At 36.3% G+C, this 17,412-nt stretch overlaps 1 protein-coding gene across 1 annotated transcript in view; it reads left to right on the forward strand.

The window, feature by feature from the left end:
- The window catches only part of MYO9A (myosin IXA), a 320,315-nt gene that overhangs the window by 205,007 nt on the left and 97,896 nt on the right, over positions 1-17,412 (forward strand). The window contains 3 exon segments of the mRNA XM_020996823.2: positions 1,366-1,485; positions 14,199-14,274; positions 16,319-16,462. Of these exon segments, the coding sequence (XP_020852482.1) occupies positions 1,366-1,485; positions 14,199-14,274; positions 16,319-16,462 (340 nt within the window).

Consider the following 17,412-nt stretch of genomic DNA (forward strand, 5'->3'; position numbering starts at 1 on the left):
CTTGGCTATTTCTAAGTGTTTTCTCCTGCCATCAGTGTGATCATGTTATTCAGCTTCCTTGTTCTTTTCCCTTCCTAGAAAACAATGTTTTTCCTTAACCAGAATGCTGATGCTGCATCTCTGGGGATGTCAAAATAACTAAAGAACCATTCTGACATACTTGGAAAACTAGCTTCTTTAAATAACTAAAAGGCCATTCATTTCTTGATCACTCTTCCAGTGATGAAATCTTTATATTTTCTTCACTCCCTATTAGTGCTTGAATTAAGTACTTGAAGAAACTAAAGCATACAGTGTTCTTCAAATTGGCTTTTCATTTATTTACATTCATTGTTAAGGTTTTAGAATTTGATTGTTAAAAAGACAAGTCTATTTACTGTGGTCTTTTATTATGTCCAATTCCAAGAGTTGTTCTCTTGGAAACACCACCTCACGTCACAAAATTAAATTCTTGTAATATTTGTGAACAGTGTGCCTGGCATGTAGTAGGCACATAATACATGTTTGTTGAATTGCATTGACTAAAATCCCCTTTTTTATTATCTTCTTTTCTTACTGGCTTGAATAACATGCTTCTTGAATGGTTCAGATCGGGGTTTGATATATCAAACTGTGGGTATTAATAGCACCTCTTCTTCAGCCAACATTGCTATCTCACTTTATTTTCTACCCAGCTTTTGATAGAAGTGGTACAAATTAACAACTTTAATAGCTTAGGCTTTGTATCTATATACATATATATTTATTCTTTGTATAAATATATATATATATATATATATATATATATATATATCTCAAATATAGCAGTTATACATGTTTTTCTTTTTCCATTCTGTGTTTCTTTCTGTCCTGGGGCAATTACACTTTACTTACTGTGTGATTTATGATAAATGTATATTAACCATGGGATCTATGGCCAAGCCATTTAACTTTTGGTAAATTAGGTTATATTTCTTTTTGGGCTCTAGTAAGCATTTCTTACAGTGCTGCCAACTATGTACTTATTCACACCAAATGATTAATAAAAGCAGAAGATATTTTTCATTCTGGTTCTTGTAACTTAGAATGGTAATAGTGATACAAATTAACTTTGGATTATATTGTTGTTAATTATGCCATCATTTAATGGGAAGGCAATGCCTGTCACAGTGAGGTAACCAAAAATGAACTTTGATCCCTGTCAATATATTTGTGTAATTCCTGCAAACAAATAGAAATCTATTATTTATTCACATAACTTCTCCAACAAATGGTCTATTCGTATGTTCCTCAAATGGTTGGCAGCATTGACCTTAACTCTTTCTTGGTGTGGGCTTGTATAATGTTTCTTTCTTCTTTCCGTTTTTTTTTCTTTTGCTTCCTAAGGGAATGATGATGCGGTACCTTGTGCGGTTTTGAAAAGTGTGGATAGTTTTAGCTTTCTCCATCACCCAGTCCATCAGAGGAGCTTAGAGATTCTTCAGAGATGCAAGGAGGAGAAGTACAGTAAGGCTCCCAATTCCACTTTCTTCTCTGAAATCATGCAAACATCAAGAAATGGAAACCAGGAGCATTCTGCACAAGGATAGGACAGAGGTTTCTGCAGATAGGCTGCCCCAATCCCCGAATATTTTTTATCAACAGTTTCAAAACACTAACATGAAGTGACTTCAGCTTTTCCTTTAGGAATTGCCAGTATGGATATGGAACAGATTTTTCAAATCCCTGTTCTTTATATTTTACTTTCTCCTATTTGCCTCTAAACTATATCTTATTCATTATACTTCATGTTAATCCCTGAATGGCTGTTTGCAGGCTAGTCTCCTAAATAGTAGAGTAATGTGTAAAATCAATAATATTTTCTGTACTCCTAGGTTTTTGTTTTTACTAAAAATAAGAAATGAAAATTCTTTATATTCTTTTGTCTAAGCTGTTTTACTACTAAATTACCAAATTAGCCTATTTCAAAGTAGCAGCATTGCTACTTTGCCATATTTATGACAAATGCAATCACAATTTGATCTAATTAGAAGCCTGTTGAAATTAATTATGTCAGTCACATTAATGTGTTGTTTCAAGGAAAAATATCAGAATTACTTCAGCTCTTTCAGTTAAACATCAGATGCTCTTTTATTTGCAAACTGGGCATGGAGAAATGCTCCTGGTGTCCATTTCCACTGCTTTCCTTTGTTGCTTGATAACCTCATTTTGCCTAGTCTATTATCTGTAATTGCTGAATTCCTACTACCCTGAAAATAAAAGGTCTACCAGTCGTTGCCTGATATGAAGAATCAACTGTGTTCTTAGCTTCTATTTGTATATTCTACATGGTGGAGAAATTATGCTATTATCTGCCTAATTTTCTGAACATTTTTAAGTACTTAGAGCAGGGGTGGGAAACCTGTGGCCTCAATGTGGCATTTGACTGAATCATTGGATTCAGGCCACATGTGGCCACAGGTTCCCTACCCCTGAATTAGAGCATTAATTTCTCAATTATGAAAATTTATTGTTTTAAATCCTATAAATCTCACAAGAAAGAATTTTACAATTTCAGTATCTAAGCAGAGTTGAGTAGGACAGGGAGTCTCTTCAAAAACTTTTGAAAAAATTCTTGTCTTTCTATTTATTTTACTGCATGCAAATCAATTGTATCAAGATAATCATCTTGACAAAGTATTATTACAGTATATGAAGTCAGATAAATGGTGTGAAATTCTCTTACAAATATGCCCATTAAAATTCTATATAACATATTTTTAAATGAATGTCACAGGTTTTATTTTCTCATTCTTTAATTGTCAGGGTAAGTATTTTATTTTCATTTCAGTAACCCAGCAAATAATTCCTCAGTATTAGCAACATTTCTGTTAGTAAACTGTATCAGCAATTTTTAGGCATTTCGCAATGAAAATTGGCATCTGTTTTTCACACTGAATTTTCCCATTCATGTTCGTAAATCAAATTTTAACATCCTGTGTAACTTCATTTTAAATATGAAGTCTCCAGCTCTCTTATTTTTTTCGCTTAAGTAAGAATTCACTGGAATAAGATTATCAGTTAATTGTCTGCTTTATGTTATATGGACTTAGGGTCCCAACTACCCTGATCAGCTATTTTTCATTATATAGACAGTATGACCTGCCTGGAAAGCACTTGTTTAACACTTAACTAGAGTGAGGAGGAGAGGGAACATATGTATGTTTATTATATGTGTGTGTATAAACCTACATCCCATCTTCCACCCCGCCACACACACACAGAAGGTTCCAAAGACAAATAAAACTGATTTGAATATTTTCTATTACTTTATATAGTTCCTTTCCCTTCTAACCTCTAAACAAATAATTCAAGATTGACTATAAGTTTATATTTTGAAGTTTGCTTAAAATTGAAACCAGAAGCATAGAGAAATTTTCAGACAGCGATATGGATGTTTGATATGCACGTTGTATATAATTAGAGTATTATTTGTTCTTGTCTGGAAATGCTTTTTCACAAACATTTCTGGGGGCAGCTAGGTGGCGAAGTGGATAGAGCACCGGCCCTGAAGTCAGGAGGACCTGAGTTCAAATCCGGCCTCAGACCAAACACTTGACACTGGCTATGTGACCCTGGGCAAGTCACTTCACCCCAATTGCCTAACCAAAAAAACAAACAAACAAAAAAAACATTTCTGTGAAATCTCTAACATCATTTAATTCCATATAATTGAAATTTTGTAAAGGGAGTGGGGAAGTTACATTCCTGAAACCTAGAAATGTGGGATCTATTCTGTGTACAAGTAGGCATAATCAGAAATTCAGATATATTAGGTAATAAAATAGTTCATTTCTGCATCTGTCATATGTTTTTTACCTTGTGTTATATCTAGACCTTTGCCTCTCTTCTCTAAATCTAGATAATATATTCTAGGGTATTGAAAACAATCTCAGTTATACTTGTGGGGCCAATCGGTAACCTTAAAAATAATGACTAGTGACAGATCTGTCAAAAGACTAAAGGGCAAATATTAAATTTAATCTGAGGAGGTGGGGGAAGGGACAGAAAAAATGGATTCTGGAAATTACACATTCTAAGTAAGCTTGCTATCAATTCCTGGCAAATATAAGAATGCATAACTAAACAGATGACTTGAGAATACTTAGAAAAGAAAGAACTCATCACTTACTACATGGAATGGACTGACTTAAAACAAATCATGACAAAATAACTTCATTTTCTTTGTCATAGAGATAATGAGTTGGCACAGCCAAATTGCATAGTATATAGAGAAGTAGATTTAGAGTCAAAAGGACCTGGTTTAAGCTCCTTCCTCAGTATGACTGTGGCCAAGTCACTTTACATCCCTATCCCTCAGTTTCCTTATTTCTGAAATAAGGGGATTGGACTTGTTACTGACTGGCTCCACAGTCATAACTGCGATTTTTTTCAATACCCTGGAATGTATGTGATCTGGACCTAGAGATTTGAGTTTATTTAAAATGAGGATGTGCTCTTATGGTCTTCTTCCTTATATTTGGCTTTAGCTGCCTCTTATTAATGTTTATTCTACTTTTTCCAGTTTGAAGAATTTTCTCTTTAGTGGGATGTAGAAGCAGCAGAGACGATGAATGGGTCTACCTTTGCACTGTGCCTTTGATAGAATTTGAACATGCAACCTACAAGGGCTTGCTATATTAGAGTAAATGACACCTGCACACTAGACTAAAGGGAGAGGGAATGGGGTTTATAACATGGCAGTTTTGCTGTTCTTGTTCAGTTGTTTTCAGCCGTGTCCAGTTCTCATGACCCTGTTTAAGGTTTTCTTGGCAGAGATACTGGAGTGGTTTGCCATTCTCCAGCTTTTTTTTTCTTTTTCTTTTTTTTTTTTTTTTTGCAGATGAGGAAACTGAGGCACACAGGATTAAGTGACTTGCCCTGGGTCATACAGCTAGTAAGTGTCTGAGACTAGATTTGAACTCACAAAGATGAGTCTTCCTGACTCTGTTCTATTCACTGCACCACCTAGCCGCCCTATATATGGCTATATATGGCAGCAGGGAGTTCAAAGTCACTGGAAATGAAAGGTTAAGAGTATGCTATCCATTAAGCAATGAATACAGGCAGATTATTAGGGGCCAGAGGGAGGCAGGTGATTAAACTGTTCGAGGCCTTCCCTTTAGGACCTGGTAAGTAGGCAGTAATGTATTCAGTGAAGGCCTAGGAAGTCACCCTCATAGCAGGTTGGTTAAGATACTGCTTGGGATAGTCTTTGTGGGAGGCAGAAAGTAGAAGTTGAAGCTAGGTAGGCCTGGACCTTCATTGGCTTTCAGAGCATTGGAGAAGGCCAGGTGGGGCTTGGTTAAAGACAGAGGAGATAGCTTAGTTGGGGACTGATGAAGAGACTCACATAATAAAATTAGATACTGAAGAAAATTTTCTGCATTAGTATTCTTTGTTGTTTCTTCCTCTCTGAATGTAAATATGTCTGTCTGTTCTCAAAGGAATCAAAAGTATTTAAATAAAGGTACTGAGTTGGGCCAAACAAAAGTTTCTGAATCAGATTTCATTCTGTTATCTAGCGAGATTCAGAGTTCATTTTGTATTAAGAAACCTAAATTCTAGTTGATCCCAGCCCTGCCATTTAGTAGAAAAAGGGCTGGAATTGAAGGAAGAAAGAAAAGGACTGGCTCTGAAAGGAGGAGAGATTAAGGAAGACTTGAGAAGGACCTGAGAAGAAGGCTAGGGATTACTTGAGGAAAAAATAGTTGATTTTTTTTTAAAGGATCTTACAATTGATATGATAAGTTGGTCTAGGGACTGCCTCCAAGGTGAGCAAAGTTAGGATTCTAGCCAGCAGTAAGATGAGACTGTGGTCTGGTGTGAATCAGTTTTGACATTTCCAGAAAAAAAATGTCAGCAGAAGCTGAACTCTCCTTCCAACTGGTCTCATGACAGAGGCAGAGTCCCTTAGTTTCATACAAGATGACCCACCCTCTAGACTCTTCTTGTGATTTTGATGTCTCAGGGTCTGACCAGACTAAAATCATCTCTTTCTTACCTAAAAGTAGTGTTTCTATCTCTTCTTGGGGTATTATAAAGAGAGAATGAATATAAGCTAGATGACCCCTTCAATGATCATCCTTCTCCCTCTTTGATGGTTATTTCAGTTTGATTCAGAAAAACGTTGAGGAGTTCTTGAAGGATAATGACTGACTAAATGAACAGTCTTTTCTTAGAGGATTATGAAAAAGATGCAGGTGGCCACATTAAGAAAAGGGGGGGCAGTGATCATTCTTCATTTGACTCTCCTTTAGATAAAATTTACAATGCATCTTGAGACTTGCAGCTGGGACAGCTAGTGTCTTCATGCTACCTCAAATAAATACACCAGTGAATTCTATCAAAATAACCAGAAAAGAATCTAATGAAAATGACTTGGACATAAAGTACTTGGTACTGTTAGGTCTTCATCAACAAACTGGTCAAACTAGACAGGGCTTCTAAGAAGGAAGAAAGGAGGGCATGAAAGATTAGGCAAACTCATGCTACTTCTTCAGTCCAAAGCAGGAAGGTTTAGCCATTTTCACAAGCTGAGCTGGAATAGAAGCAAATTTATCTCAAGAATATCATAGCTTTAAAAAAAAAAAAGAATATCTTTGCTCAATAAAGAATCCTGTAGGATCTAAACAAGGTACCTTAGTTAATTATATGCCTCAGTGGACCACATTGATAGTGTGGAATATAACAGATAAGATCTTGGCACTTATCAGGCCTCATCATGTGAAACAAACCTCCACAGAAGCCTAAACTGATGGAGTATGACTCAGTGGGTAGACAGAAATTTCCTTACCCATTGTAGATTCCAAGGCCCTGCTCATCAGTTCTAACACACTTCTGTTGTCTTATCACCCTAGCTTTAAGGGAGCTGCCCCAAGTCGCTCCCCTCAGTGCTCAGACCAGTTTTTATTCCTTCTTTACTTTTGCTTTGTAGATTTTTGAATTTTATTTTAAGGAGACTTTTTTTTAAGACCTTGTTATCTTTTGGAAGTACTCTTTTGAAAATGGTACTTAATTGTTTTGTATGAAATCCTTTTTGTTTTCTTTAGCTGTTGTTAAGGTAGTACTATGTGTGATTAAATACATATTATACCCAAGGCAGCTGTCCTAAGAGCCAGTGTATGGTCAAAGCACTCAGCCTTGAACAGTGACCTCCTGCCACAGAGAGGGAAAATCTATTTCTGTGGTATAGAAAAGATTTACTAGAGCTTCTCTTTATTGAAGGCAGTAGCAACCTACAAGCTAGTGTTTGTTAGCTCTAATTACTCTACAACTAACAGGCTGTTGTTAACTTTTTAGTTTTGAACTCAGAGTACCTATCGGTATTTTGCAAATTAGTAAACCCAGAGTATTTTAATTGAGTAAAATGGGGCAAAAGTACTATTGAAAGGATGTAGCTAAGTGAATTTCTGAAGTTCTCTTCTTCACTTTTGATACTGTCCAAATGCCATTCTTTTATAGCTTTTTACTCTTCATTAAACCGTTTCATTTTACAAAAAAAACAATAAAAACTCAAATCAGTAAGATAAGGTAGATGGCAATGGAAGGTGGATTTGGTTGTCTGATGTATTAGTGTTGAGGTGCTGAACAGGTAATTAAGATGTTAAATGGAATGATGAGAACATAAAAACAACTTTTTAAAATACCTATTGACAGTGAGCCAGAGCTGTTAACTGGTCAGAGAAGACTGACCAGGGGAGTGAGCATTGGCACCAAAGTCAAAAGACCACAAGTCAGATGGTGCCTCAATTGCTTACTACTTGTATAGCCTTCAGCAAGTCGCTTAACCTCCCTAAGCCTTGGTTTCCTTATTTGAAAAATAAGAAAGTGACGATATGACCTGAGGTCTTTTCCTCTTTAGAGCTGTGCTCTATATAGCTGGGGAATCTCATTTTCACCAGTAGGGAGAATAATGTTGTCATGCCTGGTGAAAGAAGGGAACCATTCCTCTAATTTCCACCAACTGTTAATTCTACTGCATCTGTTAAAATACAAGGGCTTCTGCTGTCTTTTGATCTAAATCTTTGCAAGCTTGCAAAGCTGAACACCACAGAATGTACTAACAACAGAATTTTGCTCAAAAAAAATAATTCAACGAAAAAAAAAAAAGAAAAATAATTCAATGAGACTTCAACACATGGACTCTAGATAAGTCTTTGCTTAATACCAGACATGCCAAACCATCTAAAATGACTATTATAAAGCTCACAATTATTTTCATAAAGATTTTGATGGATTATAATCCATACCTGTCCTAAACCTACCAGAATCTACCTTAATCTGAGAATAATGAATTCATCAAGTCCCAGCAAAGAAAAGGGGTCAGGACAGGAAAATAAACAGAAAATAAACTCCTGCACTCGTTTCAAGAGAAGCCTTCTATCCACCCTGGCCCACAAAAAAGGGGGAAGGAAAAGAGAGAGAGAATATAAATCAGTATGTGTACATGATGCACATGGGAGGGAGAGAAACACCAAAGAACCTGCCTGAAACCACATATACTGCTTTCAATCAAACTACATAACATTCTTGTCACTAGACAAGCTGACTACCCTCATTTCCCTTCCTCCATAAAGTTCCTTCCATGATCTATACGATCTTGTGGAAAAGGGATTAAGCTTATTTTTTGTCTCCATGAGACAAATGTGTTGCTGTCTATGTCTCGGAACAGACATAAGTTAAATTTGATGTTAGGAAAAACTTACTAACAGTTTGAGCTATCCAACACTGGGATGATTTGCCTCCAGAGATAGTGTCTTCCCCAATATTAAAGGTCTTCAGGCTGAAGTTGGATGATGGCTTGTTAGGCATGGTGTAGAGAGAATTCCTTTTCTATTGTGGGTTGGACTAGATACTACTGAGATCTCTTCCAAGTAAAATTCTGTGATTCTGATGATACACTGAGCTACAAATAACACTGCCAGGAGGAACTTGAAAAGCATTTCTAAGGACTATAAAATGTTATACAAGAAGCTTGGGAGATTAGGCAATGGTGTCATGATTGTTGTCTGTCACTGGTGGTGATATCTGACATGTATACAGGTAAGCAGATGCAGATTTTACATGAGGTAATTTCAAGAGATAGAGAGTACTAACAACTGTGGGGATCAGGACTCTTCCTCTCATACCTAGTGGTGTAAGAGTTCTCTAAAGCGGAGTGCTCAGCCCTGTACTTTTTTCTCTATATATTCTGTCTCTCAGAGCTATGGTCTATTCTTTTGGCTTCAAATATAACCAGGAAGGAAATGACTTCCATTTCTACATTTTCATCTCCAACACTACTTTTCTGGGTTTTCAGCTTCCTACAGGACATCTCTTTTTGAATATACCACTACCATTACCTGAAACTAATCTATAGATGTCTGAAACCAAATTCCTCATCCTCACCCACTCATCCAAAAACCAAACCTTGAGCTCAGCCTCTCCGTTCCTATAAACAAAACTCTCATTAATAATGCCTTTCTTCTGGTAGCCTAGTGGATCCTTTCCAACCCTCATTTCCCAATTCCCACCAAGCATTAGACAACCACCCTTAGCTTGATGCTGAACCTCACTTCCACCCCCCATCTATACTTTACTTAGGAAACCCACAGCCCGTGAGTTCTTTGAGAACAGAAACTGTCTCAATTTTCTAGTTGTATCCTTAGCACTTAACATAATGCATAGCATGTAGTAGGCACATAATGAATGTTTTTCTGTTTCATTCCTTTCCATCTTTGGAGTCTTTTAAAAACTAATTTCTGTTTTTTATTGCCAGCATGAACTATTCTTTGCTAAGGGCTTCTTGCTTCCAAGATTCCTCTTTGATTTGTCCTGACTCTGCATTCTTACTGCTACAATCTTAGACCAGTCACTCCTAGGCTACTGCAGTAGCTTTCTAGCTGGTCTACTTGCTTACAGTATCGTCTCCAGTAACCCATCTTGTATATTGGTTCCATTTAATCATCTTCAGATTACGCTTTGTCTGTGGCATGCCTGTTACAGGATAAAATCTAAATTCCTCACCCTGACTTTTAAGGGTCCTCATAATCTCACCCCATTCTGCATATCCTGTCTCGTCTCTTCGCTGTCTCAACATATGCCATGCTTTCTTTATGCTGTTTCTCCAACACATGCATCTGGAATATCTTCCCCATTTCCTATCAAAATATCAATTTTTAAAATCTGCTTTTTCTTTGAAATCTTTGGAAACTTCTTTAACTTATAATAATCGCCCCCCGTTTCTAAAAGTTCAGCAACATAGTATCCACAAAATCTAGCACTTGAATTATATTGCTTTTTGAACATCTTGTGGTAGGTTTCCCCTAGTTAATAGGCCAGAACCATGTTATATCCTTTTCGTATATGCTTCATGGTATCTAAAAGGAGGCCAAGACACAAAGTAGATACCAGTAAATGTTGAGAAGTTGAATGATTTTATCCACAATAGCAAAGTGAAAAAAAAAAAGTCAGGACAGTTTGTCCTATCCTGAGGTAATGTGTTTAATTCATTAAAACCAAAATACCTTGGGAAAAAAAATTTAAACAACTCACTACAGAATTTAGCAACAAGATAATATTCATTCTTCTCTCTTTGCACTGTTCACTTCTTTTAGAGGTATTAGCATGCTATGGCTAGGATTAGCAAGTAAATTATCTTAAACATTTCCCTGCCACTCTAACCAATATATCTTGGTCTTCTTAGACATTTGCAAACAATCAAAACATTTACAGAAAAAGAACTGTTTGTGGTTATTTGGAATTGTGGCCTCTTTTGTTCTGGTTTCAGGGAACTTTTTTTTTTCAAGTTCAAAATGAGTTCGTGTTTTACACATAAAGATAACATAAGCAAATTAAGAATTTTATGTCAAAAATGACTTGTCAGATATATGGATAAGGGAAGGTTTCTGGACCACACAGGAGATAGAGAAGGTCACAGAAGTAAAAATGTGTAATCTTGATTACAGAAAATTAAAAAGCTATTAAACTAAGAAAACCAATGCACTGAAAATTAGATGGAAAGTAATAAACTGGGGGAAAAAAGACCTTTTTATCTCAAGCTTTTCTGATAAAAGCTTCACTTTTTAGATATGTTATGGAACTGACTCTAATATATAAAAATAAGAGCCCTTCCCCAATTGTTCAATAGTCAAAGAATATGTCAAAAGATAGGCAGTTCTCAGATGAGGAAATCAAAGCCATTAATAGTCATAGGAAAAAATCTTCCAAATCACTAATAATTTGAGAAAGGCAGGTTAAAATGACTCTCAATTACCAACTAACACCTGTCAAATTAGTTGTCATGAAAGAAAAGGAAATGGCAATTATTGGAGGGTGTATGGAAAGATAGGTACATTAATGCATCGTTCTTGGAGTTGTGAAGTGCTCCAGCCATTTTGGAGAACAACTTAGATCTGGGCTGTAATAACATTAGGCCTGATAATCTTGAGACCACCATACGCAAACATAATGGCTATCACGCTGCTTGATTTTTCAATGGGTGAAGTCGGTTGCTAGAAGCAGGAAAAGAAATTTCAACTACAAACAAAAAGGTTTTTTTAAATTTTTGAAAAATAAAAAAAAAGAGCCCCTCTGAGAAAAAAAAGCAGTAGTAGTTAAAAAGTATGTACACATTTATTTAATGCCTAATACAGGCAAGCCTTTGTGCTAAACTTTTTACAAATAATATCTCATTTGATCCTGAAAACAGTCCTCCTAGGAAGAGCTATGATCGCTGTTTTGAAAGTGAGGCAGACTGAAAATGACATACACGATGAGGTTCAGACTGCTCCCATGTATCTGAGACAACTTTTGAAATCAGCTCTTTCTGACTGCAGGCTCAAAGACATATTGGTTGGTCCATATAGCTGCCTGATAAATGCCAGTAGCATTTCCTTTGATCCTCACAATAATCCTGGAATGTTGATGCTGTTATTAGCCTTATTTTACTAGAAGGAAAATAGACATAAAGAGAGTAATTTACTTGCTGAAAGTCAGAGCTAGTGTATAAAGATACATTAGAAATGAGTTCTTCCAAGTTGCACAAACAGAGCTTTAGCCACTACCAGACTTAACGTCTTTTAAAAATATGATTTCAGGGAACTTTTCAAGGTTAATAGGAAAGTTTAAAAATCTAGATTTTCCCAAGCAATTTAGCCTATCCTTATTTGCTGTTTAAAATCTGGCTATGCCAAAATACAGCATAAACTAGAGAGTTTGGATTATCAAAGTGCTAGATAACAGTTGCATAGCTGTAATTGTTACTCACAATTGACACTGAGACATGGCAGGATAAGGTATTCCAAAGAAAGATAAAACTATTTGATATTGCATGTATTGTACATTCACTGATGAGCATTCTCACATCTAGCCATACCCTACACATCCCAGTGATTTTGAACCTTTGTAGATCGTCATCTCAACCCCAATTCCCATTTCCTGTCTTCCACCAAATTCATTATCTTTTCCTCTAAACCCTCCCCCTTTCCTCTTCCTTATCACTACAAAATGCAGCACCGTCTTCCTAGTCTGTGAGGCCACATGTCATCTTGGACTCCTCGCTGTCTTTCTCCCCAGTATCCAAACTGTTGCCAAGGCCTGTCTTTTTCACCTTTGCAGCATCTCTTGACCATTCCACCTTCTGTCCTCTGACACTGCCATCACTCTGGTCTAAGCCCTCATCACCTCACGCTAGGATTATTATAATAGCCTGCTGGTGAGTCTATCAGCCTTAAGTCTCTCCCACTCCCTCAAGTTCACACAATCCACCCTCGTTCAGCTACAAAAGTGATTTTCCTAGATCACAGGTCCAACCATGTCACCCCCCTCCTCAAATTCCATTGGCTACTTACTTTCCAGGATCAAATACAAAATGCTCTGCTTGGTATTCAGACTCCTTCATAACCTAGCCCCCTTATGCTTTTTCAGTTTTCTTATACCTTTCTTATACCTTATTCCCCACCACTTACTGATAAATCCAGTGACAGCAGCCTCCTAGTGATTCCATGAACAAGACACCGTTATCTTTCTGTTCCAGGCATTTTCTCTAGCTGTCCCTCATGCCTCGAATGTTCTTCCTCCTTATTTAAGTACCAATTAAATTCCCATTTTCTATAGAAAGCTTTTCCCAGTTCCTCTTAATTCTAGTGCCTTCACTCTGTAAGTAATTTCCTATTTATTATATATATGTGTGTGTGTGTGTGTGTGTGTGTGTGTGCGTATATATACATATATATGTAGCTTGTTTGTACATATTTGTTTATTTATTGTCTCCACCATTAGACTGTAAACTCCTTGAAGGCAGGGACTATCTTTTGCCTCTTTTTGTATCCCCAGTGCCTGGCACATAGTAGGCACTTGTGTTTATTGCCTAGCTTTGTTGTATTAATGTTCTTTGAAAATCAGTAATCCGTGTAAATATGGAGCAGCTCTTGACATGACTAATCAGAATAGCGTTCCTCAGCCGTGCTAAATAGATTGATGATATCAAGCTATCCATTAGTTACTAACATCCTTTGGAGTGCTAGAAAGAAAGAGAAGAGATGCATGTGCTTTATCGTGTCTTTTTAAGAGGGAAGGAAAGTATGAAAAGTAAAACAATGAAAAGATTATTTTTTTATTTTACATTAGCTTTGTATGAGTTTTTTAGAATACTATAGGCACCTAGCTTTTTTGCCTTCTTTATCTCATGATTTGAAGGGGGTCATGGCTTTTGAAATCATGATAAGCCCTTAAGCTAAGACATGAAAAAGAAATACAAGTAGAGGTAATAAGGTGTGACAGAAAGAACTGTGAACTAAGTTAGGAAAATTGGATCCTAGCTTCATCTCACAATTCCTTTCCACATAGAAAAGTAAATGTCGGCCATTTTCAGTTCATTGATAAAATGTTGCCAAGGAAATTTCCTGACTAGATTTTTGAAAATGAAAATAGGCTTTTGTGCCTTGAAGCCTTCTATCCAGTATTCTGTTTGACCCAATACCATTGAGACATAAAATAGATGGAATTATTTGCTGTTAAGTTCCCTTGGCCTAGTTAGTATCCAAAAATGATCATTACTCTTTAGAGCACTATTTTTACATTTCTGGTTTGCATGACAGAAAATTTTTGTTTACTTGACTCACAGTTGACAGTTTTTATGCATTTGAGATTTTTTTCACATCAGTGACATTTTGAAAAATTCTATTTCTGTTTCCTAGGTATAACTAGGAAAAGCCCCAGAACACCTCTTTCTGATCTCCGGGGTGTGAACACTCTTAATGAGAAAAGCCAACGGTAAGGATTTTTTGTTCTTTTTAGGAAACACAGAAATGATCATGGAGAACACCTAGGTGACACGATGGATAAAATAAATGCCTGGCGTGAAGTCAGGAATACTCATCTTCCTGAGTTCAAACCTGGCCTCAGACACTTAACTAGCCGTGTGACCCTGGGCAAGTCACTTTAACCCTGTATGCCTAAGTTTCCCCATCTATAAAATATACTGGAGAAGGAAATGGCAAACCACTTCAGTATCTTTGCAAAGACAATGCCAGATGAGATCACAAAGAGTCAGGCATGACTGAAACTACCGAACAACAACAACAAATGGAGAATTTCATATTTAAATAGTTTAATTCTCCAAAAAAAATAAGGGAAATGTACTTAAGCTTTTTTTCAGGAATCTTTCCTTTTGTCATTTCTGATAGCTTTCATAAATAAAATGGGAATAACTAAAGTGAATAGACAGTTCTCAAGAAAAAGAATTATCAGGTTCCAAGTATCCAAGGCTTTCTGAGCTTTACAAAATGGGTGTGCTGTATTTTTTCCTAATCCTACTTTACATGGAAAAATCGTAAATCTTTGTACACTCATAAATTTTACGTACTCTGCTTAAAGCTTTGAGCACATAGTTGGCACTATATAAATGCTTGTTCCCTTCTCTACCATTTGTTATTTTACTTTTTAATCTTTGTAAAATTTAAAGTCCAGGGCTAATCTGTTGGGATTTTTTTTAATGGAAAATTTGGTCCATAATAGTGTGGTTCAGCTTAAAACAAGCCACCCTGCAAACCTTTCTTTGCATCTGGAAAATACAATAAAGCTAGAAAACCAAAGCTTAAACTCAGATTTATTTAAATAGCTCGCCAAGGCAAGGGCTGAGAAGTTGACATATTCATTTTTCAGAATTTTGGAAGTGTGCCCATTCAGCTTTCAGGTGAACAGTTTTTAAATGTTTGAGCCACTTGAAGGACAAAACATCATCTTTTCATTTTAGATGACTCCCAGTAAGTTTATATGTTAGCATTAAAACATCTCAACAACTAAAGCTTTAAGCCTCATAAATAGTAGTCATCTCTAGTATTAAAATTTAGTTACAGGTTTACTAATAATGTAGAAAATTCTCTTCCATTGCTGTATTGAGTTAATGTAATAAATGGTATCTGTGTGTGGAGTTCAAAACATCCAAAATATTATTCAGCTTTAACAGCTGAAGAAAAGATAAACCCTAGCTCCTGGTACTCAATACAATTCCGTTTTCCCTTAGAATGAAATGACTTTCTTGCTTCACAATGTTTATTTTATTTTTATTAAAAGCCCTACTCTCCCTAATACTTACAAGCAAAATCATTTAGTGATTACATTTAAAGCTAGGAATGTTCGAAAACATCTAGTTTAACCCCTTTATTTTACATGTGAGGATATTGAAGTCAACGGAGGTAAAGTGATTTGCCCAAAGTCACACAATTATTAGAATAGGTGGACCTAGATAACTAGAACTTGATTACAGTCCAGTACTTCCTCCAGTATGCCACAGTGTGAATATGGATGCCTGAAATGATCAATGTTAGAAAACTCAACTTTTACCTGCAAACTTTCTTCTCCATCAAATTTTCATACTTTTTTCCTCAGGCACCATGATTTTTCTACCCTCCCAAGTTAATTAACTCAGTGTTTTCCTTGACTTCTCACTCTCCCTCACTTCATATATTTTAATGAATTGCCAAATATTGCCATTTCTACCTCCACAAAATCTCTTGTATCCACCTCCTCTCTATTTTCATAGCTACTGCCTTAGGTCAAGCTTTCATCACCCCTTCCTGGGCTACTGCAGTGGCCTCCTAATTTTGTCCTACTGGCACAATGTCTATTTGAATTTGTTTTACTGTTTTGTTCAGAGTTTTACTTTCCTGATCAAGAATAGAAGATGTAGAGTAGGAGATATCCTGGATGTGATGAACTTTGCCAACATTAAAATGTTATGTGTAAATATTAGCGCTTGTCATTATTTCCTTGTGGGGTTTTTTAAAGTACAAAGTAATCTCTCTTACATTTTCAGTGATACATTTGGCATTGACTGGAATGGCAGGACTGGCATCAGACAGAGCAGACTGTCAAGTTCTAGCTCCTTACTGGATAAAGATGGAATATTTATTAATTCAACTAACAGCAAACTTCTGGAGAGGGCCCACGGCATTCTCATGTTAGTATATTTCTGTTCTCTGTTGAACTATGGAAAACGTGAAAATCAAGTTAATGAAGTTACATCACCATAAAAATAATTCGAAGTCAAAGAGCTAAAAAATTATTTGTTCAGCATGTGAACCCAAGAAGCTGGTAAATTACAATTGAACTACATCATTCTTTTGTTGTCTCACAGGGAGAGGTAGAAGGCTAAAATTAGACAAACCAAGTGTTCTAGCTATTCCTGGAGGATGGGTTTTTCCAGGTGCCCAGCTAAGAAATAGAGTGCTACTTCCTGCATGTCTTAAGGTATATGGACCAGAATCTGACCCCAGCTTCCTCCCAGAGGAGAAGTCCATATATATCATCTAAATAGACCTCTATCTTCAGGGCTTTATCATCATAACATCAGACTTTAGTACTCTCCAGCAGCGTGACTAAGTGGTAATCAAGCATCATTTTGGTCTCGGAGAACTCTCTGATCTCTGAAATTTTATGTTAAGCCAAATGAACAACTGTGTCATGCTTCCCTAGAATTCAGTTGCCTCAGCAAGATACAAGTTTTATTTTTAGTCTTCAGCACCAACCTGATTTGCACACATTCCAAACCCTAACCCTAAATGTTCTTTGACCACTGGCTTTATATGTGACAGCCTTCAGGAACGAGGAGCAACAATACCTACTCATTTATTTCTTATAATTTAAAAAAAAAATCTAATTATTTAAATCAAGCATAGCATTAAGAGTATGACCTGGTAAAAAAAACTACTTAAAAATATAAGAAAATATTTAATTTTGAAGCATTGGAATATCCCGGGTTCTAATGAGTAATCATTTTTTAATTAGATCATGAAAACTCATGGGATAAAATGGGACCCTCCCACTAAGTAGGTGGGAATATTTCCCAGGCTTATATGTGGGATTTTGATTTTTTTTTAAGCCAGAATAGAAAGACTAGGTTCTGCAAAT

This window comes from Phascolarctos cinereus, unplaced genomic scaffold (assembly GCF_003287225.1).
Source record: "Phascolarctos cinereus isolate Bilbo 61053 unplaced genomic scaffold, phaCin_HiC Scaffold_3;HRSCAF=262, whole genome shotgun sequence".
Taxonomy (NCBI): Eukaryota; Metazoa; Chordata; class Mammalia; order Diprotodontia; family Phascolarctidae; genus Phascolarctos; species Phascolarctos cinereus.